Genomic DNA, 25,715 nt, shown 5'->3' with positions numbered 1-25,715 from the left:
CGGTATGTTAAGATAACATAGCTATTAGTTATTCAGATAACTATAGCATAAAGAACGTGCTAACAAATTTACCAAACCATCAGTGTCACTCTAAAACACCAAAATAACATGTGAAATGATATAATAATGTGTTAGTAATTTCACACATAAGTTGCTCCTGAGTATAAGTCGCACCCCCAACCAAACTATGGGGGGAAAAAAACTGCGATTTATAGTCCGAAAAATCCGGTAGGTTTTTTTTTTAAGACCGTACAGAATCAATGGTCTCCTGGATTGGAAAGTACAAAATTTGTTCCTCTTTCTAGGGAAGTCGAGCATCAATAATCGACTATCTTTTTAGAAAAGTGCAGTATCAATGTTTTTTTTTTTTTTGCCAAATCTGTCAATGACAAGAAAACAACTCAACTCGCTTGGTTCAGGCGGAGTTGCAAAAAGTCTTTAGTCGTAAATCTGCTAATCCTGATAGTCTGAAAAAGGAATTTCATCTGGTCTTGAAGTCCCTGAATTTTAAATTGCACTGCCTTGCGTAAAATTACGTCTGGAAAATGTCCAAGCGGCAAAGAATAACATATTTCTGCCTTTCCCAACTGACTGTTTAATTGAAATTAGGCTCCATGTAGTAGGGAGGAATTGTAGGGAGCGATTTTATCGACATACGACGCCACCATCATGGAATTTAACCGCTAATTCAGTTCACGTTCAACTCAAATTCTAAGTAGTTTTTTTTTTGTTAGACATTTACAACAGTAAATACTGTTGCAATTACACTTTCGCTTGGCAAATATGTTCGATTTGCATCTGTAACGCACCAAAAATTCACCTCTAGCACTTGTGTGTGTTGTCTCACAGCTGAAGGGTCTAGAGCAGGAGAATAAGCACTTGAGCCAGACTGTGTCATCCCTGCGACAGCGCAGCCAGGTCGGCGCTGAAGCTCGCGTCAAAGACGTGGAGAAGGAGAACCGCATCCTCCACGAGTCCATTTGCGAAACGACAAGCAAGCTCAACAAGATGGAGTTTGAGCGGAAACAGCTGAGTGAGCTAAAATTCCCGCGGGCACGTACGCGAGCTTTCTTTTCCTCCCTCGGGTCAACACAGCAGCTTTTTGCCCACAGGAAAAGAACTGGAGGCCGTGAAGGAGAAAGGCGAGAGAGCGGAGGAATTGGAGATTTTTGTACAGAAGCTGGAGCGGGACAATGAGAGTCTTCAGAAGAGAGTGGCCACTCTAGGAATCACATGTGAAAAGGTGTTGTCTTGTAGGCTGGATGTAATTTAGTGCTCCAGTTGAGTTTTAACTGGACAAATCACACGTAGAATTATAAGTCATCCCTATGTTTTCCAGTTGTCATTAATTTAAATATGACTAGAGGAGCACTCTTAAAGAGCAGATATCCGCCTAAGCAGCTAAATTCAAATCATTGCTGTTTGTAGTAGAGTGTGTACTCCCTTTCTTCATGCCCTAAAATATCATCACACTTTCTCTTCTTATCATATCAATTACACTGAAAAACTTGAATGATATAGGCTAATCCGTTACCACAAAATTCCTTTTCTGACCTCTGTGACCTTTGACCACATTACCCCCAAATTTTAATCACCTCTTCAGATTCATATTACAAACACATCCTGCAATTTCGATTTAATTAATTATCACGTTTGTTGTTCTTAAGTTATTTTGAACGCAAGCTTACACAGACATACCGAACCAAATACATAACATTCACCTTCTGTAAGTTTAACCTACTAGTGGAGGTAATTACATACCCAATTGTTTAATACTATTATTTAATGTGTTTAAAAAAAATGTTTGTCATTTAATTAATTTGTTAATATTTTTATCATTATTAATAATAATATTTCACTTTCATTGATAAAGATGGTATCCAGATTTTAAAATATCAAATCCACCATCCAATTTGCAAAACAAAATATTAAATTAAGAACAAAACTTTTGATAAATGGGACTCTATCTGTACATTACAATTACTTGATAGCAAAATGTATCACTGAATCATTCATCAGTTTTGTTTTATTTACGTTCATTTAAAAAAAAATATATATATATATTTTGTAATGTTGATTTAATGAGTTAAATGGGAAAATGGTAACAAAGCCATCAATAAATAAAATAAAAAATAAATGTTGATTTTTACAATGCGTGCAATTTTTTTGAACCAGCGATTGTGTAATTTACAGTAAACTTAAAGCGGCAAATATTTCTAGTAAGATTAATATACTTTTTTTAAATGACCAAATTTAGTAAGGAAAATGGCCAAAACTCTAATGGAGCAAATATCACAGACTTTTTATAATTGGGTTGCTCAGCAGGACGGATTAAAGAAGGTAGCTTTCCACACTTTGGCCACCCCAGCTCTAGCCTAAGTAAAGTCAGTTTCATCAGTTTATCTTTGTATTGTTAATTGGAATTAGTCAGCTATCCCTAGTTAACTTATGAATTGACTAAAAAATGAGGTAAAAACTTTAACATTCTCACTGGTGTTTGTCGTCTTTGTTTAGGTGTCGGCGTTGGAGAAGGAAAACACCGATCTGGAAGCAGAGAGCCGGCGCCTCAAGAAGAAGTTGGACGCTCTGAAGAACATGGCCTTCCAGCTTGAGGCTCTGGAGAAAGAGAACTCTCAGCTAGAGCAAGAGAACCTAGAGGCGCGGCGTTCGGCCGAGAGTTTCCGCTCGGCAGGCGCCAAGGCCGTGCAGCTGGAGGCCGAGAACAGGGAGTTAGAGAGTGAGAGGAGCCAGCTCAAGCGAAGCCTGGAGCTCCTCAAGGCAACTTCCAAAAAGACGGAGAGATTAGAAGTCAGTCTGCTTTGTGTCTGGTTTAAAACTCCTGGATACTGACCTCTTGGTCCTGGCCTTAGGTGAGCTACCAGGGCTTGGACACAGAGAACCAGCGCTTGCAGAAGGCGCTGGAGAACAGCAGCAAGAAGATCCAACAGCTGGAGACCGAACTGCAGGAAGTGGAGACTGAGAACCAGACCCTCCAACGGAACCTGGAGGAGCTCAAGATCTCCAGCAAGCGCCTGGAGCAGCTGGAGCATGAGGTGGGTGGAGAGCAGAGGCTCCATTTCTAAGAAAGAACAGATTTTATTTACTTCTGTGGCGGTCACAGAACAAGACTCTGGAGCAGGAGAGCTCCCAGCTGGAGAAGGACAAGAAGCTCCTGGAGAAGGAAAACAAGCGGCTGAGGCAGCAGGCCGAGATCCGGGACTCCAAGCTGGACGACAGCAACCAGCGCATCTCCACCCTGGAGAAGGAGAACCGCACGATGGGCAAGGAGATGATCTTCTTTAGGGATTCGTGCACGCGCGTCAAAGACCTGGAGAAGGAGAATAAGGAGCTGGTCAAACAAGGCACCATCGATAAGAGGACGCTCATTACACTTAGAGAGGTTTGTGGCAGGAAATTAAGAAATGCAATAATTTTTGGGAAATAAAATTACACAAATGTTCTTAGGAACTCGTGAGCGAGAAGCTTCGCACTCAGCAGATCAACAACGACTTGGAGAAACTGACGCACGAGCTAGAGAAGATTGGACTGAACAAGGAGAGGCTGCTACTGGACGAGGGCTCCGATGACAGGTATCCAACTGCGAGTCCTACTTTTAGATTTGTGATGTCAATGCAATGTGTTTTCCCTAAGATTTAAGCTTCTGGAAAGTAAACTGGAGTCCACGCTGAAGTCCTCATTGGAGATCAAAGAGGAGAAGATCGCCGCCCTGGAGGCCAGACTGCAGGAGTCGTCCAATCTGAACCAGCAGCTCCGGCAGGAACTCAAAACCGTGAGGATCCAAGGGCAAACAAAAAAGGGTTCCCAAATGTTTCTTCATCCTTTTGGTGTGCTTCGCTCAGGTGAAAAAGAATTATGAGGCGCTGCGTCAGAGGGAAGAGGAGGAGAGGATGGTGCAAAGCTCGCCCTCTCGTGGCGGAGAAGACCCCCAGGCGCTCAGTAAATGGGAGAAGGAGAGCCACGAGGCCACCAGGGAGCTGCTCAAAGTCAAGGACAGGCTTATCGAGGTGGAGAGGAATGTAAGTCCACACCTTCTCAACACCTATTTGAGTTCACAGCGACATTTGTCAACCCATTCATTGGCTGCTATTAACTGCGAGCGGCTGGGCCTACCAGTGAATCACGAATTTTGTAGTACATTATCGATTCAAAAGCGATACGATATTTGTCTATTTAAAAGTCTGTCATTATTTGATTCAATTCAAGGGCCCTTGATTAATTTTGTATGATATGCACACATTTGACTAACACAATCAGTTCAACAAAAGCAATTTAAAAAAATTATTGAATTAAAAAAAAAAAAAAATCACATTTTTTGACAACGTTGTTAAAGCATTTCCGAAATCTGAATGAAAACTATTGTTTTAACTAAACAGCATATCTAAGAGATAACAAAGTTGATTAAAGTTTTCGTGGATAGTGCTTAAGAGCTACACATTATACTTTTTTAACCCAAGTTAAAATGGTTTTGCATCATTTAAAGTGACTGTGCAATTGAGTATGTTCAAAAAAACTTTAAGGATTTAATTTGGCACCTTCTTTCTGTAAAACGACTCGTTTTCTGACGCTTCTCCCTCGGTGAATAATTGACATACATAGTGGACTGTACTGTGTCCTCGGTCACAGCGACGCTCATTTATTGTTTGCTAATTAGAAAAGTTGGAGGATGTGGTAACCAGAGGTGGGTAGAGGAGCTAAAAATTTGACTCAAGTAAGAGCACCGTTACTTCTAAACAATATTACAAAAGTAAAAGTAGTCATCCAAAATTGTACTCAAGTACAAGTAAAAAAGTATTCGTTGAAAAGATAAGTAATGAGTAGCATTGTGAGTAACTGCTTACAATGTCTGATTTTTAAAAATTATGGTTTATTTTTTTCCTCAGCACAATGTCATCTATATGAACTGTTATTATTAAATTGTACTATAACCCATTAGGAGACCATATTAGGCCAAAAAGATGACACAAAAATCAAATTTAGACCAGAACAATATTTGAAACATTTGCAACATCACCAATCCAAAGAGCATGAGCGCCCTCTATGGTTTCTTTTGATTGGTATAATGGAGTTTGTGGTTATTGCTGCGATGGTATTTTGGTGAAACTGAGACAGCCTCTGTCAGTATCTCTGGCAAAAATAAAGTCAATATGTAAAATAAAAATGTAACGACTGTAGTGTAGCCCAAAGTAGCGGAGTAAGAGTAGTGTTTTGTCTTCACAAATGTATTTCAGTAAAAGTAAAAAGTATGGCTTTGTAAAGCTACTCTAAGAAGTACATTTTTCTCAAAAAAATTGTACGGTAAATGTAACGTGTTACTACCCACCTATGGCGGTAACCCACCATTTGGTTAGTTTGACAGCTCCCAATGACCCCCAAAGAAGAGAAAACGAAAAAAGATGCAACCATTGACAGCGATAGACGGCCAATCCAACATTCTTTCATTCATCCTCCCAGTTCAAATGGATGGAACATCCATCTACAAAAAAATTCATTTTAATGCAGAAGAATGAAAAGAGCCACGCGATTGGACGTCTATGATCGTCAATGGCGCTGAAAAGTTAACCAATCGATACATTGATTCAGATCGACAGATTGTTAAACCCCTCGCTTTCGCCGTCAAACCCTGAACCATGCTCATTCTTTGCCACCCTTTCCACTAACTAGTAATTATCCCCCCTCTTTTCCCTTATAGAATGCCACATTGCAAGCAGAGAAGGCAGCACTGAAGAGCCAACTGAAACAACTGGAGACTCAAAGCTCCAACCTGCAGGCTCAGATCGTGGCCGTGCAGAGACAGAGCGCTTCTCTACAGGAGAACAACACCACACTCCAGACGCAGAATGCCAAGCTGCAGGTGACGTACATAATCAGCAGGAAACTGCGCACAAAATTGAAAAGTATAGTAAAAACATGACTGAAAATTGTACCAAAATAGACTCTTGGCAGTCAATTTTAGTCAATAAACTGAAAGGTGTTTAATTTGACCAGTTTCGTTTTATAAAAGGTCTTTTTAGCGTCAATTAAAAGATCATCACGCAGGTGAAGTTCCCTCCGAGTGATTTGGAATGCTTTTAAAAGCACGAAAAGCTAAGGGAAGCTTTTACATTTGGTTGGCAGCCAAATGGGCTGGCCTATTTAAAAGCACTCCTTTTAGCCACATTAGTGGGTCTGAAGCTTCCCCTCTTTGGCGCTGTCCCAACACGGCCAGCCTGCTTAGCTCCCCTGCTATGGATTTAGACCTGAACTCCTTGTTTGGCAGCTTTTCAAAGCCAGCTTATGGTGCGGGATTGACACTGACTGGCAGTGCCGTCTCACATTTTGTATGTGTGCACACGTTGTTGTTGTTGTTTTTTAGGCATATGTTGTCTTGTCGCTTACATGAAGGGATTTCCAGACAAGTAAATGTTTGAATAAAATGATGTTTTGTTTTTTTGTACCTAAAACATCTACATTGGTTCAAAATCTCATATCATTTCAATTTTGTCAGCTTGGATCATGTTTCCTCCCATATTGCAAAAACAACCCCGTGGGGTCTATAGAAGACTAAATTGTCCACTTGAATTGTTGTCTTATTTTCAATGTAATTGGTGAGTGACCAGTCTGGGATGACCAGGGATGGACTGCACTTGATTTCAGACCCTATTAAAATGACACACAACATCTTTATAATGTGCATCCCAGGAAAAGGAATCTTCATTCTTATGATTTGTTCATTTTTCTCATGTGTGATAGTGCAGGAAAAAAAAGGAAATAAACACCAATATTTTCAGGAAGTGGCCGTCTGACAAGGGGGCAGACATTTTTCCAACGGTTGTACTATATTAGCCAATCAAATTTGAGTATCCCAGAATGCCCACCCTATGTCATGATGTCATTGGTATTCATTATCAAATGCACCTGTGCTCCAGTCTATCAGTAGCTGTGTCTCAATTCAAGGTAGCTCCCTATGCCGAGGGCGAAGGACGCTGCACTGCAGGGGCAAAACTTAGGGGGGTGCTGGCAGTGCGGCTGCCAGTCTTGGGGTGAAAAGGGTCATGGGTGGGCGAGGGTATGTCATAAAACTCACGTTTGATTAGGCATGTGCCATTATGAGATTCTGACCGTATGTTCCATTGAACAGGATTTTTATTTTTATATTAGCAAATTGGAAAATAAGTATGTTAACAAACTGGAAAATAAGTATTATGTTAAGTCAAAATAAATTAAAAAAAAAAAAAACAAATCCCTTAGGTGAGTCTAAACCCACAGCCACAACTCAACATTTTTGCCATCAGAACAAACATGTATGACTGTAGGTGTATGAGTCGTAACATGTTTACATTACACTCTTTCTCAACATAGACAGTTGCCAGAGAGAGAGAGAGGAAAAAAACACGTTTTAACACCGCTAGACATACTAAACATACTGGAGTTAACTCTCGCAGCTGGTGGGAAATGTTCCTGACAGTGTTTACTAACCTTTAATTTTGTATAAATTAGGGCTGTCAAACTATTAAAATTTTTAATAAGAGTTAATCACAGTTTTAAAATGGATTAATCGTAATTAATCACAATTCAAACCATTTCTAAAATATGCCATATTTTTCTGTAAATTTTTGTTGGAATGGAAACACAAGACAGATATATACATTCAACATACTGTACATAAGTACTGTATTTGTTTATTATAACAATAAATCAGCATGATGGCATTAACATTCTGTTAAAGCGATCCACGGATAGAAAGAGTTGTAGTTCTTAAAAGATAAATGTTAGTACAAGTTATAGAAATTTTATATTAAAACCCTCTTAATGTTTTCGTTTTAATAAAATTTGTAAAATTTTCAATCAAAAAATAAACTAGTAGCTCGCCATTGTTGATGTCAATAATTACACAATGCTCATTGTGCTGAAACCCATAAAATCAGTCGCACCCAAGCGCCAGCAGAGGGCGACAAAACACAAAAAAACAAAAGTAACAAGTAGACATGACACTGATGTCATTTTAATCTGTTTGAGAGGGGCATGTGCGTTAATTGCGTCAAATATTTTAATGTGATTAATTTAAAAAATGAATTGCCGCCCGTTAACGCGATAATTTTGACAGCCCTAGTCTAAATGCAAACTCATATTGGCGGTATTGCCTCCTTGGCAGCCACTTATTGTGTACATCTTGGTTGGCCCTCCTTCTCTAAGCCGCGGCCGTCTGCAACTTTTCTGAAGCTGAAGTATTCCCTTACCAGCGATTTCGTCTTCTTCGGCTGGGGAAAAAGAGTAGTTTCACCTCTGCCAGCCATACTGTAGCACAGCTGACTCACTGACACTGAGCAACGACTGGTGGGGGAGGGTTGAGCTTTTGTAGTGGATTCCTACCTGTATTTTTGGGACATAAAAAATAGCTAATACTGTAGGGACGGCATGGCGGAAAGTTTTTGCGGTTTAAAACCAGTAATCCGCACATGTTTACGTGTGATGATGGGTGAAGTGTCCAAACTTTTTATTTTGATTATTTTTCTTATTCAATAAATTATTTTTAAAGTAGCTTGCACATAGTTGAACTAAGAATGCTGATAGTTATATATTTTTTATAAGTGTCATTCAATTTTTACTTAAATTGAATGTTATTCAAATTTAAATGAGTGGTTTTATAAAATGTATAATTTATTCTATGCTAGTTTTACTGTATTATACCTGTTAAATATTACTGTCATCATTGACCATCTTGGTGGTGGCAGTAGTAGGAATCAGTGCAAATAATACAAATGGATCCATAGCGCCCCCTGCAGACAGAATAGTCTTTACATCTCATCACTTTGACCATTTCCTTTGTTCCTGGGTTTCACAATTTGACGTTGCCTCGTCGACCCCTCCAGGTGGAGAACTCCACGCTGAGCTCACAGAGCGCCGCCCTCATGGCGCAGAACGCTCAACTGCAGGGGCAGCAGAGCAGTGCGGAGGCCGAGCGCGAGGGGGCGCTGCGGGAGAAAGAGGAGCTCCGGTCAACCTACGAGCTGCTCCTTCGTGACCACGATAAGCTGGCAGCGCTCCACGAGAGGCAAGCGTCAGAGTACGAGTCGCTTATTGGCAAGCACGGCGGCCTCAAGACCTCCCACAAGTCTCTAGAGCAGCAGCACAGAGACCTGGAGGACAAGTGAGCAATTCTGTGAACTTGGAGTCAGGTGGGGAGAACTCGGGGATAACAACACTTTAATCTGACAGGTACAAGCAGCTCCTGCAGAGGAAGGGAGATCTGGATGAGCTAGAGAAGAACCTCAAAGAGCAACAAGACAAAATGTCTTCTGAGACCCAAAGCCACCGAGTCACCGCTGACCGATGCAAACTGCTCAAAGAGGAAAACGACAGGTCTGGTTGTGTGCTGCTAAAGCGAATTGACAGACAATAGAAATGTAACGTGTCAAAATGTCCTCCCCCCAGACTGAATACAACATATCAGCAACTGCAGAGGGACAACGAGAACCTCCAGCTGGACCACAAAAACATCAAGAGTCAGTTGAATGGCGCCAAGCTGGAGCAGACCAAGCTGGAGGCAGAGTTCTCCAAGCTCAAGGAGCAGTATCAGCAGCTGGACATCACCTCCACCAAACTCACCAACCAGTGTGAGGTGAGGACTGAGACAAGAACCATTGACACGCCAATAATGAAGACCAAACAAGGAAAAATGTTATATGGCCATGTGTTTATGTGAATGCGCGCCTCAGCTGTTGAGTCAGCTGAAGGGCAACCTGGAGGAGGAGAACCGCCACCTCTTGGATCAGATCCAGACGCTGATGCTGCAGAACCGCACGTTGCTGGAGCAGACCATGGAGAGCAAAGACCTTTTCCACGTTGAACAGAGACAATACATGTAAAATGCCTTTATTGGTTTAAAAAAAAAAAAAAGACCAATGTTCCTGATTTAAAGTGTTATGCTATTCTTCTGTTCAGTGACAAGCTGAATGAGCTGAGGAGACAGAAGGAGAAGCTGGAGGAGAAGATTATGGATCAGTACAAGTTCTACGATCCCTCACCTCCACGCAGGTAAGCAACAGATACTGAAGCAGTCCATCATGCAAAAATCTTGAATTTATTTTGGATTTGAAACTGGTTCCAGATGTCAAAATACAATTCTGTAAGTTCTCTCTAAATTAATTCATTCATTTAAGTGTTTTGTCTTTATGTCAATTTTTTATAAAATTCCATTACCTCAGCTGCATTGAAACTAATGCAAGACAGGTTAGGTTTTTGTTTCAGTCTGTTTGTGGTTGACTAAAGATCGAATAAAATGAATATTATATAACTTGCAGGGTATGATTGTAATATGAAAGAGGTGATTAAATTGTGAGCTAATGAGGTCAAAGGTCACAGGGCCCAATTGATACTCTGCTTGTAATATGACAGGGAAAAGGTCATTCAATTTTGGGGTATTGAGGACAAAGGATACAGGGCCAAACAAATTTGGCTCTTTAGGTGGAGGTCTGCTCTCAGAATGGTTTTAGTTTGACATTGTATGTGATTTGAACCAGAATTTGTTGTGTTAATTTAATTTTGAGATTTTTTTTTTTTTTTTTTTTGTATATCCAACTTAATTTTGTCTGGCAGTTTGATTTAATTTTTTTCAGACTGTTTAAAAATGCAAATGTATCAAATTTTAACAATGATTATTATACATCTTAGACTTCATTATCGGTTGACGGGGCTTGGGGCCCATCTGTACGGGGCCTATTTTAAAATGATTAAAATTCAATTCTTTTTTTAAACCAAAGCTGCTAGCAAACTAAAACCAAAACAGACACCTCCCTTAGGTATATACTGTATGAGTCTCCATGAGGAGCTGCATCAAAAAATTCAGTCATTCCCTAAATGTATTATATAAGTATAACTAAACTTAAAATGGCTATTTTAAAATGATTAAAATTCAATTATTTTTTTAAACCAAAGCTGCTAGCAAACTAAAACCAAAACAGACACCTCCCTTATGTATATATGAGTCTCCATGAGGATTTGCGTCAAAAAATTCAGTCATTCCCTAAATGTATAACTAAACTTAAAATGGCTATAAAATTCTCCGATTGTACGCTAGATGCACAAAAATCACCAAATGTAGAGATAATCACCTATATTTTCAGGATGAATAGCAATATTTAACATAAAAATTTTTGCCCGAAATTGCAACTAAATTTTTTTTTTATTCAGTGCAATTTTTTGATGTACGTTTTCAACAGGTAATAAATCAATTTTCACATCAGAAACTTAATACTTGACAAAAGCATGCAGAATCCTTTCAGTTACATTCAACAAAAGCAAAATTTGCATTTTTCTATATAATATGACAATTTATTGAACTTAATGAATTCCAATGTCACAATTGGTGACATGATTGATGGTGAAGTCTATGTTTACATATCTTGTAATTGCGGGAATAAATTTGTATTGTATTTGTTTTCTAATGGTGAAGTTTTTGTTTGGATTTAATTTTCTTTTTAAAATAAGACCTAATTTCATTTTTATTCATTCTTTTATTACATTTTAACAATTGAATTTATTTGAATTTGATTTGAAGAGGAATATAATTCACACACATTGTTATTTTTCATTACATTTAATAATGAAAATTTAATATCACTAAGAATATTAACAGTAATTGCTATTTCAAGTATTCTAATAAGAATAAAATTAACCTTATAGCGGGAAGCAATAAACAGCTACTTTTCCTTCACACCACTTTTGTCATTGCCAATATGTCCAATTATCAGGCGCGGCAACTGGATCACATTGAAGATGAAGAAGCTGATCAAGCCTAAAAGTCGCGAGCGGATGCGCTCGCTCACATTGACACCGTCGCGCTCAGAGTCTGGCGACGGCTTCCTGTCATTTCCTGCCGACAGCCAAGACAGCTCTTCTGTTGGGTCCGGTTCCAACTCCCTTGACGACGCGCTCACGCACAAGAGGAGCAGCAGTGAGTTCATGCAAACGCGCACGCGCAAATGATCCGCAGTCATCCTCTAACTCCGGTATTTAACATCTATCTACGCGTAAGGGAGGAGAGGCCAACGGTGCCTTGCCCAAGGGCAGGGCTCCACCAACGGTATGCCGCGGACGGGGAGGGTGGGCGGGGTTCACGAGCCGCCCCTCGCCTCTCTCGGGGCATGTTTTCGTGAGTGCCTTTGTGTGTGTGTCGCTCACTTTACGGCTGTGCTGCACCAACAGTTTGAGTCCAACCAAGTCACTCACATTTGAATTTTGAATTTACCTATCAGTCAACTGTTGTGTGCAGTTCACTGGTAAAGAGGAATCAAAACATTACCACATTGGCTCCCTGTTTTAGTACTGAAATCTGTGTGTCCTCACTCTCCATTTACTACATACTTTGATGTATATCGTTTGTATCCGTCATGTTTCTGTGGCGATGCGTCTGATTGTGTGACGCTTAAGTAGAAATAAGCTAGTTTTAGCATTTGCAAGTGCTTGTGTGACAATTGGCACGTTGTACGATGTTGTTGTTGTAAGTGGAAGCACTCATTGGTGTTGCGAGGAGATTGCCAGTAATGGCACATTTTAGTTGGTTAAAATGTGCAATGTTTGGAATCTGCATGAAAATGACTTTCATGGATCAGGAGTGGAGATGGATGTTTATACACACCCATGAGCATTGAACATTGATGTACACTTGCATGGAGAGCTGTGACCTCCGCCAAGGCTTTTTAGTGTGCTTTATTTTGGAAATCAAACTTAAAGGATTATGTGAGCATATGGCATTGCTCGTTTTGGAATATAGAGGTATAAATATTATAGATAAATATGTTTGAAATTAGATATTTACTCAAAATGGTTTCCAAATGTTTAACTCATTGGCTGCCATTGACGGCAACGTATGTCCAATCATTTGTGACGTGAATGCTGCTAACTCTCCCGTTTCAAATGCATTGGACGGCGCCTTATGACAAGCTAATATAAAGTCCCACTGTCACCTCAGAGGGTATTTTACTGAATTAGATAGTTTGGACTTCACTGAGCCACAACCCGTAGTCCTTTTGTTTGCAAAATAAACCAAAGAAGTGCCACATGCAGTTTTAATACCTGTTTAAGGCCATTTCCACACGTAGGAGTTTTTTTTTTTTTTTTTAAACGAGTATTTTGCCATATCCGTCAAGAGAGGGGGAAAAAAAGGTCCGCACCACCTCGTTTGTAATTATTGGGGGGTTTAGGGGATTCAATCATTTTTTTACTTATGATTCATCGTTAAGTTTACTTAAGGCAAAGGCAAGGCAAGGCAAATTTATTTATATAGCACAATTCAACACAAGGCAATTCAAAGTGCCTAAAGCAACACTAGGTAACTTTTGAACCATTATAAAATATTTTCATAAAATTTGTGGACATATGTGGACTGACAACTAGTTGAATGACACATCTTTTATATCTTGAGGAGGTCTGTATCGCTTTCATCAGCACTAATTAATGTTGAGGAGGGTGGCAGGAACCCTGCCACACACAAAAACTACATATGTGCTACATATGTGCATCCCCTTTTCCCCATTCATTAAAAAGACTGAATTCTGCAAAGATGGCAGAGCAACAAAAGAGACAAAACATTTTGTCCGAGGAGGAAAAAAAAGGGAAGCTACCTGGATACACAAGAAAAAGCATTGGCCTGGTTTTCACTCTCTGGCGTGACGCCCTCCCCTCAACCGAACTCGACAACGCTGACGAGTTTGGGTGGGGTGGGGTTAGCCACACTAAGCCAAACGGTTGCCAGGTGTCATATGCTATTTAGCCACAACTGGATTCATTTCTTTATTACTATTCATCCCTCACACAGACGCTGGAAACAGAAATGTCATTTAATCCATCTGCAGGGGACCGGGAAAAAGATTTTCGATTGATTGATGATTTTAAGACACTGCGGATGTGCGCTGGTCGTCTTGGGAAACAAAGTCTTCCGTAAGGGAAACAAAATCACTTTTGTCCACCGGGGTTGCTAAAATTGACCTAACTGAAAAGTTACATGGTGTTGCTTTAAAATGGTCTTTTTCTTGTTTTTGATGCGACTTTAGCAACAATGCTGTTAGATATTTAGTCAGCTCTGTAATAACTATGAACAAATGCAAACGAGCAATCATCCTTGGCAGACGTCATGTTGTAGGGTATGTAGTATTTAAACACTGTTTTGTAGCTGTACTGTATTTCATTGTTTTTGTGAACTTGCCGTCTATGAGATGCCGTTTGGGTGTCTAAAAATGACTTGTAGCTGTTTTTCTGATGACTTAGCTGTCCAGCTGCGTGTGCAGGGCCTCAGCTGGCCCGCTTCCCCGCTTTTTGTCCTGTTAACAAAGTACCCCTCTCCTCTTTTTTGCCTAACCCCAACTGCCACCCTGCGTGTCCGCGCTATGGCAGCCCTAAAACGGTTGCCTTTCATGAGGAACAGATCCAAGGACAAAGACAAGGCCAAAGCCATCTACCGACGCTCCATGTGTAAGACCGCCGCGCTTAGCCGTCCTCCTTTCCTCTCCCGCCACCAGCCGGGACCGCTCACTGATGTTCTGCGTCTTCGTGTCAGTGTGAACGCACGCTTTCGTTCGCTAACATCAGTGACATGTCCTCCTATTATGTAGTCACTCGTGTGTAGTGCTTCACCTAGAACAGATGACGTAGCTGGGACTAACACCCGTAGACGAGGTTCTGCTCTCTTTTTATGCCGTGTGAGATATTGTGACTCGCTGTGCTGCTTTCTGCTTCTTTTGGAACGAAAGGTGCCGATTGACTGACTGTAATGTGTGTGGGGTGTGTGTGCGGGAACTGGACAGTGTGTGGCAATAATTGTTTTGAAGTGTGTGTGGGGGGGTGTAAATGTGTGTGCTTGCAAGTGTTTGTATGCATGTTTGTGTGAGGAATTGTGTTTTGCAAATTAGTGCACTTGATTGAGCTTCAATGTGTGAATCTATGAATGTGTACAAGTGTGTTTGTTCGTGAACATGAATATTGTGTGCTGTAGTGCTGATGTTGATTTTGATAGTAAATTAATCAGATTTTTTTTTTTTTCTTTTTTATTAAACGACTAGTTGGCTCATACATTAATCATGTCTGATTGTTGTATTGCTCTGGGCCTAACATTTTAGCTGTAAAGAAGCACCAAAACCAAAAATGATTTGCTGAAATAAGGTGCGCTATGAATACGAACAAATTAGCTTTGCAAATACAGTGGTACTGTATTTGGATATACGATCTCATCGACACACGATCCTTTCGACCTCCGACGTAAAATTTGACTTGTCATTTGTCTTGACTTATGACAACATGCCTGAAATATGACATTTACCTGTCAGTGAACTGGTCCAACAATTCGGCCGAAATATGTCTCTGATCTCAAAGACTACTCTCATTATTATTGTAACATCGGCAAGGAAGTCGCCAGCTTCGTCAGGTTTTTAACAGAACTTGTGCAACACAACACAGATACTGTTCGCCGTAGCCGACAACAACAACAGAACACGGAAAGAGAAAGTAAAACCTCTGCCGCACCTCTCTCTCACTTGAACGTTACACGGTGCGTTCAGGAGCAGTATGCAAAACACAACAGCCACATTAGAACCCAATTTGTTACATTATATATTATTCCGATTTGTATTCATAATTTGTTTTGCTATGTGTAATTCTTCCAGCAGTGTTTATTACGGATTTGGCGGTTTTTGGGCTGTGGAACGAATTAAATCAAATTATGTATTCTTATGGGGAATTCCCGCTCGACATATGACCATTTCGACATGCAATCTAAGTCCTGGAACGAATTAAATTTGTATGTAGAGGTAGCACTGTATCTCATTTTGATTAATTACAAAAATAATCATCTGCTTGCATCAAAGATGACTGAAATCGGAGAATAGTGTTTTTTATTAATTGAAAAATAATAGATAATTCTACACAATTTAAAATTCTAAAGAATTTAAAATTAAGATACTTTTTTTCTATTTTTTCCCCAAATAAAATTAAAATAATAAACAACTGCTGTTGGTTCATCTTTTTCTTTAAGAAAACGTTTTGGGGCAGCGTATAGAGTTTTTCTCCAACCCAGAAGTTGTAGGTTCAATTTCCCGCCCCCTCCCTAAGTGTCCTTAGTAACAAGATACTGAACCCCACGTTGCTCCTGATGCTGTGTCATCAGTACGTAAATGGAGGATATGGTGTCAAAATGCTTTGAGTACCTTCAAGGTAGAAAGTCCATTAACCATTCTTTCCTCAATAAATGAATAAATGAAATATTTACTTAGAGGCTTCTAAAAAATATATACTTTGATGTCAATGTACCTCAACGATGAATCAACTATGATTGATCAATAAATGATTAGTTGTCGTGGGTCTTTTTGAGATTCTGAATGTGTGCATGAGTGGGCGAAGTTTCCAATTCTTTGCCATTCCAATTCATTTGACAACTATTCGCGGTGAAATCTCATCATTCTCTGTTTGCGTGTGTATCTGTTTTTGTGAGAGGATGTGTGTGAGTGTGTCAACACTCGTGTGGTGTTAGGTATGAGCGTGCGTGATTTGCTGCCACGCGAAATGAAGCTTTTGACTTGAATTAAGAGTATTTATCTCCGTTGCACATGTTGACATGCTTAATTGGTGCGCGTGTACATGTACTGTAGCTTTCTGCTTGCCTTCACGCTTCAAGGACAATCAAGACGGCAGCCAGAAAAAAAGTGCTGTCTTTTTTGCTCTTGACACTCGCTTTACACAACATTAGGTAAACGTGCAAACTGATGAGGTCCAAGACATGATTTGGATTATTAATAATCATGATGCAATAAATTTATATTGCGCTTTTCAGGAGTCTCAAAGACGCTTTATATTGCATTATTCTTTCTCTCCAGATTAGATGTTGGTAAACTACTCTTGTAGCCACAGCTGCCATGGGGCAGTCTGACAGAAACGAGGCAGCATGTTTGTGCTATTGGCACTTCTGACCACGATCAACCGCTTATTCTCAGTCCACTCAACGCACTGGCCGCCACTGACGACGATGGACATCAATCACTGTCAATAACAACCAAGCTTTTATTTTAATAGTCGATCAGAGAACAAATATTATGATTAAAGAGGCTAAAAAAATTAATTAAAAATAAGAATATTTACTTAAAAACATTTTTAATTTGTTTTTAAAATAATTTAAATAAAAAAATGTTAAAAAAATATTCATTTTTAAAGAATATTCACTATTTCAGATGCTCAAAAGAGGATGTGGACAATTATTAGGCCAACAATGTCTCTAAATAACCATCTAAATAGTCAACGATTAATTGTGGCAGTTGTATTCAACTTGGAATGACTAAGTTGATCATCGATTATTTTTCGATTAATTGTTGCAGCCCTTCTGTACAGTAATCGAAGATGTAGTTTAAGATTCGTCGATGTTTGGTATGAAAAGTTTTACACGTAGACACTAAAAATGAAATTGAAAAGTTCAAGTAAACATGAAAGTTGGTGTGCAAAAGCAAGAAGTGCCATACTGTTCAATATATATATATATATATACCTTAAAAATACATTTTTAAGTGGGAGAATTTGACATTAACATATATATATATATATATACACACACACAATATTCATAAAATAAGATTTTGAGTATATGGAGATGTTTATTTCATTGTTTTATGTAGTTCAAAAATAGAATGAGTACAAATAAACTTCATGGTAGAGATAAACCATGTTTCATAAAAGACTTTAGAATTCAGGGGTGGCCAACCCTGGTCCTCGAGAGCCGCAATCCAGCTTGTTTTCCATGTCTCCCTCCTTTAACACACCTGAATCAAATGATCAGCTCATCAGCAAGCTCTGCAGTTGCCTCATAACAATCCTGATCATTTGATTCAGGTGTGTTCGAGGAAGGAGACATCGAAAACAAGCTGGATTGCAGCTCTCGAGGACCAGGGTAGGCCACCCCTGCTTTAGATTTAAAGACCTTTATGACTAAAATTTTTAATGTCACAAACCGTTGAAACCATTCTCCATTTGACAGAACAATTTTATTTCTTAAAGGCAGAGTGTTTGATTCATCTTTTTTATTGGACCTCATAAGACGACCATACTTAATGTTGTGTCCTGAGAGTACTGCTGACTCATTTTCTTTTGCCAAGTAACTGAATGCCTTATTAAAGTGAATGCCTGCATGTGCCATTACTTGGTGGTGCGGTGTTTCGATCAGGTCCATATCATAATTCGCATTTTGACACTGACACAAACGCCATGTTAGTTTCCAGAACGTAATCCATTTCCTTTCACGCGCAGCCATGAACGACCTCTTGCAAACCATGACGGTGGCCGGCGGTCCGAGCGCTGACTGGACGGGCAGCACGGAGAACCTGGACGTGGCCGGAGAGGCAGGGGACATAAGCGGCGTGCGGCGCGGAGGGGATGGCGGCCGGCGCATGAAAGAGCTGGCATTCTCCACCAACGCCATAGACTGCGCCGCCCTCACTCTGCCCTCGGTCGCTCATGGGAGGGCCACACAGAGGCTCCGTGTCAAAGGTAACGTGATAGGGGTGTGCCATCTTAGGCGATTCAGGGGGCTACGATTCGATTCTTGAACGATGATCACGGTATTGACGACGATCACGGTTATCACGATTATCGATGCATTGTACATTACTAATTAATATAGTACACAAACAAATTTTTGTCTATTATTTATTTAAAATATCCTGATAATTCAACAGGAACGATGGAAACATGCCCATACAACAAAAACCTGCCCTTAAGCTGCTTTATTTATTTATTTATTTATTTTTACAAGAAAGCCCAAAAACTTTAACCATTTTAAAGCGAGTACTTCACTCAACAACACAATAAAATTTACACAGGTGGAATGAACTGCACATTTTCTGGAAACAAAGTGTCTTTAGAAATAAGCCTTCTTTGAACCAATATACTTTGTTTTCACAGATTTCTGTACTATTTCGCATGTTTGTAGTGTTACCGCTGTACTTAATCATGGTTTTAAATGTTCTGCATATTAAATACACGTTAGCGAATTAGCTAATTAGCTTAGCGCTCAGCGCTAATTATTAACACCTCAAAAAACAACAATAAAGGCTAAACGGTACAAGAGAGTTCTGGTACTCACCTCTTGTTGACGCACACGGATCTTAGCAACACACTCAGGACATTTTTCAATTGAAATGACTTCAAACTACAGCTGGACATCTGAAAGACGAGGAGCAACGAACTCTCTTCCCCTCTTGCTCTAAAAAATAACGTGCGTACGACCCGGCGCGCTTCTGTACCTGCCTGTCTCATACACAAATTTATTTTCCAGTCTTTTGAAAAAGAGTAAATCTCTCACTCAGTTACAGGCAGCATCCATTATAACGTGCGTTTGTCCGTTAAAGGTGTCCGGGCGGCAGCAATATTGAATTTCGTTCCGCTACGACAGGCTGTCATAAAGTTATGAGCGAAAATCATCGTTTTTGAGCCTTTATGAATTGTAATCGAATCGTCTCGTGTCGAATCGCGATGAATGTAATAATGGATTTTTTTGGAACTCCTCTGTAACGCGAGCCTCATTTAACAACGCAGGTTAAAGTTTAGAGTTTTTTATGTCCTCATCTTTTTGCTCGACAGACAATGCTTCTTGTGAGGATGTCGCCGGCTCTTTGGACGACCCCAAGAGTCAAGGTAAGAACACTTGAAAATCAGAACCAGGTCAAAACCCGATAATCTTTAGGCTCCCTGCTTGCCTTTTTGATTAATCCCGGAAGCGGCCATTTTAATCGCGTGCAAAGCTGGATTGATGCCGTTACCCGTGGCGATGGTAGTCCAATTCATTTCAACCTCCCAGTTCAAATAGATTGGACAGCAATAGTCTTTCTTCCTTGTGGGTTATTTCATTGTTCCTCTCGCTGCCGCATTGGCAGCCTCGACTTCCTCCCCGTCGTCCGCCTGGCACACGCCATCTGCTGCAGCAGCGGGGGTCGAACTGCGCACTGTCAAGCCTTCATGTGACTTCCTGCGTGTGTTACTACATATGTGTCTTCTTCCCTTTTTGTTCTCTCACACCCCCAGCCTCCAGACCCTCCAGTCTCCATAGCAACAGGACCACCAGTAGTATTAGTAACAATAACTCCCAACTCACCTCTCCTCTGGAGGGAAAAGGTATGCTCCTTCCTTCACCCTGCATCCTTTCCTTATTCTCCTTGAATGTCTGTGTAGTGATCTAGTGACCCCTCAAATCATAATCTGTGATGATTATCTCATCTATAAAAATGATGTCTTAATCTTTAATGATGAAACAATCTTCTATGATCACGATTAGGGATGGGAATTGATAGGATTTTTACGATTACGATTCCATTATCGATATTGCTTAATAATTCGATTCTTTATCGATTCTCTTATCGATTCTAATTTGGGGAAAAAGAAGAACAAGCGTTTTGATTGGCATTGAGTTTGTTTAATCAGAAGTCACAACCTTACAAACTCACAACGAGATCAAAAGAGGCCCAAAGCCTCAATGTTAACTGTGGCAATAAGTGGCAAATATACAAGAATGTGTAACATTTTACTGAAACATTTATGTAATAGAAATAAAAAATATTGGTATATATTGGCAGATAGGTTGTTGTTCTGCCTTTGGCAATATGTGTTCAAGCAGGGGTCCCCAAACTTTTTCCTGTGAGGGCCACATAACTTTTTCCCTTCTCTGATGAGGGGCCGGGGTCAGTTTGTAACAGAAAAAGTGTGACGATTGCAGAAGTGCATAAATGTAAAAAATTATTGTTTTTCAGAAAGCCACAATCAAATAACCCTTTCTGGATTCTTCACGGAATGAAAGTAAATAAAATAAAAATAATAATATAATATAATAATAATAATAAAAACGCTATTAATTAAATAACCAAAAAACCCTCTCTGAATTCTTCAAGGAAAAGGCCAGGAAATAAATAACACGATTGAGAAAAAAAAAAAAATTCAAAATGGCCGGACCAAATGTGGAAGCGGGCCGTATTTGGGCCGCGGGCTGCAGTTTGGGGACTGCTGGGTTAACGTGTATTATTTACCATTACATTGAAATGCATGCCTTTTAGTTTTTGTGGCGCTTACACGCTCAAGTGGGGGCGCCCTTGCGCTTCCTCACGCGAAGAAGAACGCGCTCACGTGAAGAAGAGCGCGCTTACACCCGAAGAAATGCCGCATCCAAGCGAGTGAGCGAGTTAGTGAGAGAGGGAAACACTTCTACGAGCCTACGTTCTTTGTTGATGTTAATATCTACAGAGGCAACGCCTGTATGTATCATCTTTTGTGTTGTTGTTGTTGTTTCTCCACTCGCGATCGGTAACTTAAATCCAGTTGTGTAGTGGTTTGAACGATGTGCTAATGCTAGCGAACGCATGCTAACCATTTGTTATTACTGTTATTAGCAGCTAATCATCGCTGATTTACGTTGATGCAAACCTGTTTGTTATTGGGGACGAAATTGATTTGTTTCATTTCTATTCTTAGTTTCACTCTTCAAGTGATGGTTGAATAAAGTCAGCAAATCATACCAACGTCTTCTACATCATCATTTGAGAGTTTAGCTAGCTGTATAGCCAGAACTGAGCTTTAGCCTCTCTGTGAGGACAGCGCAGTCGTATTCCCTCCCGATGCAGTTACCTCCACCTTGCAATGACTGCAAGTCGCTTTGTTGTAATTTTTCCTCGTGAAGTGAAGACACACTTTCGAGCGTTTGAACCTACGTGCTGTCATTATTATGTTTATGGCTGCAATGCTCGTGCTTACCCGTCGTAACCTTTCATTTTCACACTTTCCTGGTGAAGTGTAGTCAAACTTTGGAGCGAGTGGTTCTTGGCGCCATGCTAGTTCGATGCGTCTGGACAACAAGACACGTCACGACGCAATACGCGTCTTTAGGAATCGTTAAAGGGATCGTTAAGGCTTTGTCATTGTGATGTCGAGGCCTCGAAACACTCGGAACCGGTTCCGAATTGGAATCGGATTTCGATTCCCATCCCTAATCACGATCATAATTTGGGGTTGGGAACCTCTTGGTACCTCACAATATGATTTGCAAAATAAAGCTCACGATAACAATGATCTCACTATATGGCGATACTTTTTCATACCACTGTATTTGTTGTATCTGAACCTTTTGGAATTTGTCACGTTTCTGCATAAAATCACTATCAAATGTAATCTGATCTTGTCAAAATCACACAGATGTAAAAACACTGTCTGCTTTAACTAAAACCACCCAAACATTCATAGGTTTTCACATTTTAATGAGGATAGCATGCAGACAATGACAGAAGGGGGAAAAATAAGTGAACCCTCTGGCTAAGGAAACTTAAAGAACAATTGAAACCAATTTTTACCAAACAATTTCAGTCAGGTGTGTGCCCAATCACTGATGAGTGGTTTAAAGCCGCCCTGCCCACTATAAAACACACACCTGGTAAGAATTGTCTTGATGAGAAGCATTGTCTGATGTGCATCATGGGTCGATAAAAAGAGCTGTTTGAACACCTGCGATCAAAGGATTGTTGATTTGTATAAAGCTGGGAAAGGATATATAACCATCTCTAAATGTCTGGATGTTCATTACTCGACAGTCAGAGAAGTTGTCCACAAATGGAGTTTGGCACTGTTGCTTCTAGGGCTGCAGCTATCGAATATTTTAGTAATCGAGTAATCGACTGAAAATTCTATCGATTAATCGAGTAATCGGATAAAACAAATATATTTTTAGGTGAAGAGCAATTATAGATATACATGAGAAAACAAGACATTTTATCATTTTCAGTCAATCAATGTCTTTATTTTTGATGTATATTGTTGAAAACAGCCAACAATTGCATCTCAGATGTAACTAGAATTAAAAAAAAAAAAAAAAACTAATTCACTGCTTTCACTCAAAAAACCTTTAGATCTTATTTTTAAAAAGTATGTGTATATATATATATATATATATATATATATATATATATATATATATATATATAAGCAGTGCAACGGTTTGCGGTTCAAAACCGAACCGTACGGTTCGCCCTGTACGGTTCAATACGCCTTTATGAACCGCGCCTTTTTGGTTTTGCAATTACAGTAATTTATTCCGAACGCTTGTGGAATGAATTGGTCAAACTCTGTGTGCCTGTGTGTGACTGTGAAGCGCAGCTGTGGAGAAATTCCCGCCCCGCGAGTAAATGTCCAATCGCTGTCAAGCACCTGTGTAATAGGAGCCGAGTAACGCCCTCTCTCGCTTACGAGCGAGGTGAAAGTGAAACAAGAAAGAAAACAAAAAGCAAAGGCGAGCGGAGGAGTGGAGAGACCGAATTTTGAGGAAGCACCGGCTTCTTTCAAATCTGCGGTGTGGCAACATTTCGGTTTCCCCGTGGACTACAATGCGGACGGAGAGAAAATACTGAAAAAAAATAAAACAATTTGCAAGCATTGCTCAGCGCTTGTTCCCTATGCTAACGGCAAGACTTCTAACATGACTCAGCAGTCAGCACTTCAGCCGGCATCACCCACAGACATCGTTTTCTCAGAGCAGGACAACGCCGAAGATGACGCCAGTGAAAACACCGGGGTCTATAGAAGAGGCGTTCCAAAAGCCTTACAATATCAGGTCAGAAAAACACAAGAAAATAACCCGCGCAGTGGGGATTTGCATTGCAAAAGACATGCAACCATATTCCGTGGTTGAAGATACGGGCTTCGTTAATTTAATTGCAACGCTTGACCCGCGTTATATTCCCTCGTGGACATATTTCACCCACAACATAATCCCCGACATTTTATGAAATGGCACGCAAAGCCATCGAAGATGATTTCGCGAAAGCACATAGTTTCGCCCTGACCGCTGATAGTTGGACGTCCCGTGCTACAGAGTGCTACTACCTAACTGTGACGGTCCACTATAATTCAGACCTGTCAAGTTGTACGGTCTCGTCGTAATTTGTACAAGTGAGCACTGATTTTTAAATGTGTACGCCGTCCGTTACGTTCAAGATCTGCACGGTTTTCGTGCATTGCATTTTTGTTTTTTTTCATCCTTTCGGATTTGGTCACCGTTTCTGCAAGGAGCCAATGTTCGTTAATACTTGAATGACACGAGAAAAGTCAGACACGGAGAGGGAAGATTGTTTGTTGAGACGCTGTAGCAAACGTGATGCTAGGCGGCTCCAATATTTCCTGACTGTGGCCGACATCATACAATCTACGCCTAGATAACTCATGCATATAGAACTACAAGCGAAATGACACTCGGTAGCGTTACTAAACAGCCGCCATTTTAGAGCAGTAAACTTCTCAGTAAGGCTCTGTTGTAGTAAACCTTCCGAGCGAACCTAAGCAACTTTTTAACCAAAATACTCCTAAATCAGCAAAATCTTGACTTGAGTCTAACTTTAAAGGATGAAACAGTTTTTAAATTTTCACATGTCGAAAGTAGACGGAAGGGAACTAAGGCAAAGACGGGAGCAATTTTATCAACTTTAACGGTTGATTCACAACATTAAATGACCTCCAAACATAGCAAAGGTTACTATGTTTTTTTTTGTTTTTTTTTGTTTTTTTTTTAATGAAAAAAAAAACATGAAAGGTATCACCAGTTACTTTGCCAAGTAACTTTTTTACTACTGTGTGTGTATTTCAGTTGTCAGTCACTACACTTGCCAAAGAGCTAAGAGGCATTTTAACAGTCGAAAATGTTTACATTTTAAGTGTTTATTTCATTTTTTAAAAGCAAAATAAAGGCAGTTTAAAAAAAAAAAAAAGCAAACCGAAACCAAACCGAAACCGTGATCCCAAAACCGAGGTTCAAACCGAACCGTGGGCTAACTGAACCGTTGCACCCCTAATATATATTTATATATATATATATACATATACACACACACACACACACACCTAAAAATGCCTTTACGCTTGATAACACACATCACTTAAAAGTTAGGATTTTTTCCCACGTTTTTCAATTGAATTTCTATTAGTGTCAAGCCATTTTTAAGTTCTAGATAAGTTTTAAGTTAGTCTAAACTGTAAGTCCTGATAGGATTTTGAGTTTTTGCACAGTTCAAAATAAATGTATGATACAGGCTGTATTGGAGCACATTAGGGACTAGTGCTACTTGGTGTTTTATCCAGCAATGAGTACTGAGCTAAAATTGATAGTTAGCATTATTGAGTTTTTATTTGACACCCTCATCACTCCACAACGCTGTGTTACGTTAACACGTTAGCCACGCATCGAAAGTGGTCTTAATTAATTGAAACCTAGCCCTCCGCAGGGCTAACGTAAAGTGAGCTAGTAGTGACAGTAACGTTAATCTTATATATTAGCGCTTAGCGCTCTTTATTAGCGCTTAGCGCTCTACTGCTTTAAGATGGCGGCTGTTTGCTAACGCTGCCCAGACGCGGCCTAGTCTGTCATTGTCCATCTAGTTCAACATACATGTGATCTCTGAGACTCATCAGATGCTACCTGCAACTAACATAGCATGTGCGGCTAGTATTTAGCAACGTCGGCGTCGTTTGTAGCGGTTGTCGGCTGCAGTGTTTTTTTTTTTTTTTTTTTTTTTTTTTTTTTTTTGCTTCTTCCTCTCCGCACGTGACATCAGCGCGTTGTCCCACAATAAAAGTAGTCCGAGCAAAACGTGATGCTTAGAGCTGTCAAAATAAACGATTACTCGAGGTGAATAAAATTACTCGGATCAGTTTTTAAACTC

At 40.0% G+C, this 25,715-nt stretch overlaps 1 protein-coding gene across 5 annotated transcripts in view; it reads left to right on the top strand.

Moving 5' to 3' along the window:
• The window catches only part of LOC130922843 (girdin), a 96,945-nt gene that overhangs the window by 58,923 nt on the left and 12,307 nt on the right, over positions 1 to 25,715 (top strand). For 2 of the 5 annotated variants that reach the window (XM_057848021.1, XM_057848016.1), the window contains exons 15-34: positions 850 to 1,033; positions 1,113 to 1,243; positions 2,515 to 2,808; positions 2,871 to 3,053; positions 3,122 to 3,400; positions 3,466 to 3,590; positions 3,652 to 3,790; positions 3,861 to 4,037; positions 5,711 to 5,872; positions 8,871 to 9,148; positions 9,217 to 9,360; positions 9,433 to 9,619; positions 9,717 to 9,862; positions 9,943 to 10,035; positions 11,751 to 11,953; positions 12,035 to 12,082; positions 14,392 to 14,469; positions 18,280 to 18,519; positions 19,612 to 19,665; positions 20,053 to 20,142. In XM_057848021.1, the coding sequence (XP_057704004.1) occupies positions 850 to 1,033; positions 1,113 to 1,243; positions 2,515 to 2,808; positions 2,871 to 3,053; positions 3,122 to 3,400; positions 3,466 to 3,590; positions 3,652 to 3,790; positions 3,861 to 4,037; positions 5,711 to 5,872; positions 8,871 to 9,148; positions 9,217 to 9,360; positions 9,433 to 9,619; positions 9,717 to 9,862; positions 9,943 to 10,035; positions 11,751 to 11,953; positions 12,035 to 12,082; positions 14,392 to 14,469; positions 18,280 to 18,519; positions 19,612 to 19,665; positions 20,053 to 20,142 (3,235 nt within the window). The remainder of the gene's footprint in view (positions 1 to 849; positions 1,034 to 1,112; positions 1,244 to 2,514; positions 2,809 to 2,870; positions 3,054 to 3,121; positions 3,401 to 3,465; positions 3,591 to 3,651; positions 3,791 to 3,860; positions 4,038 to 5,710; positions 5,873 to 8,870; positions 9,149 to 9,216; positions 9,361 to 9,432; positions 9,620 to 9,716; positions 9,863 to 9,942; positions 10,036 to 11,750; positions 11,954 to 12,034; positions 12,083 to 14,391; positions 14,470 to 18,279; positions 18,520 to 19,611; positions 19,666 to 20,052; positions 20,143 to 25,715) is intronic. The other 3 variants (XM_057848019.1, XM_057848017.1, XM_057848020.1) reach the window with 3 other exon arrangements.

This window comes from Corythoichthys intestinalis, chromosome 10, assembly GCF_030265065.1.
Source record: "Corythoichthys intestinalis isolate RoL2023-P3 chromosome 10, ASM3026506v1, whole genome shotgun sequence".
NCBI lineage: Eukaryota > Metazoa > Chordata > Actinopteri > Syngnathiformes > Syngnathidae > Corythoichthys > Corythoichthys intestinalis.
Note: the sequence above shows the minus strand (reverse complement) of the source record. Positions and strands in the feature narration are given on the sequence as shown.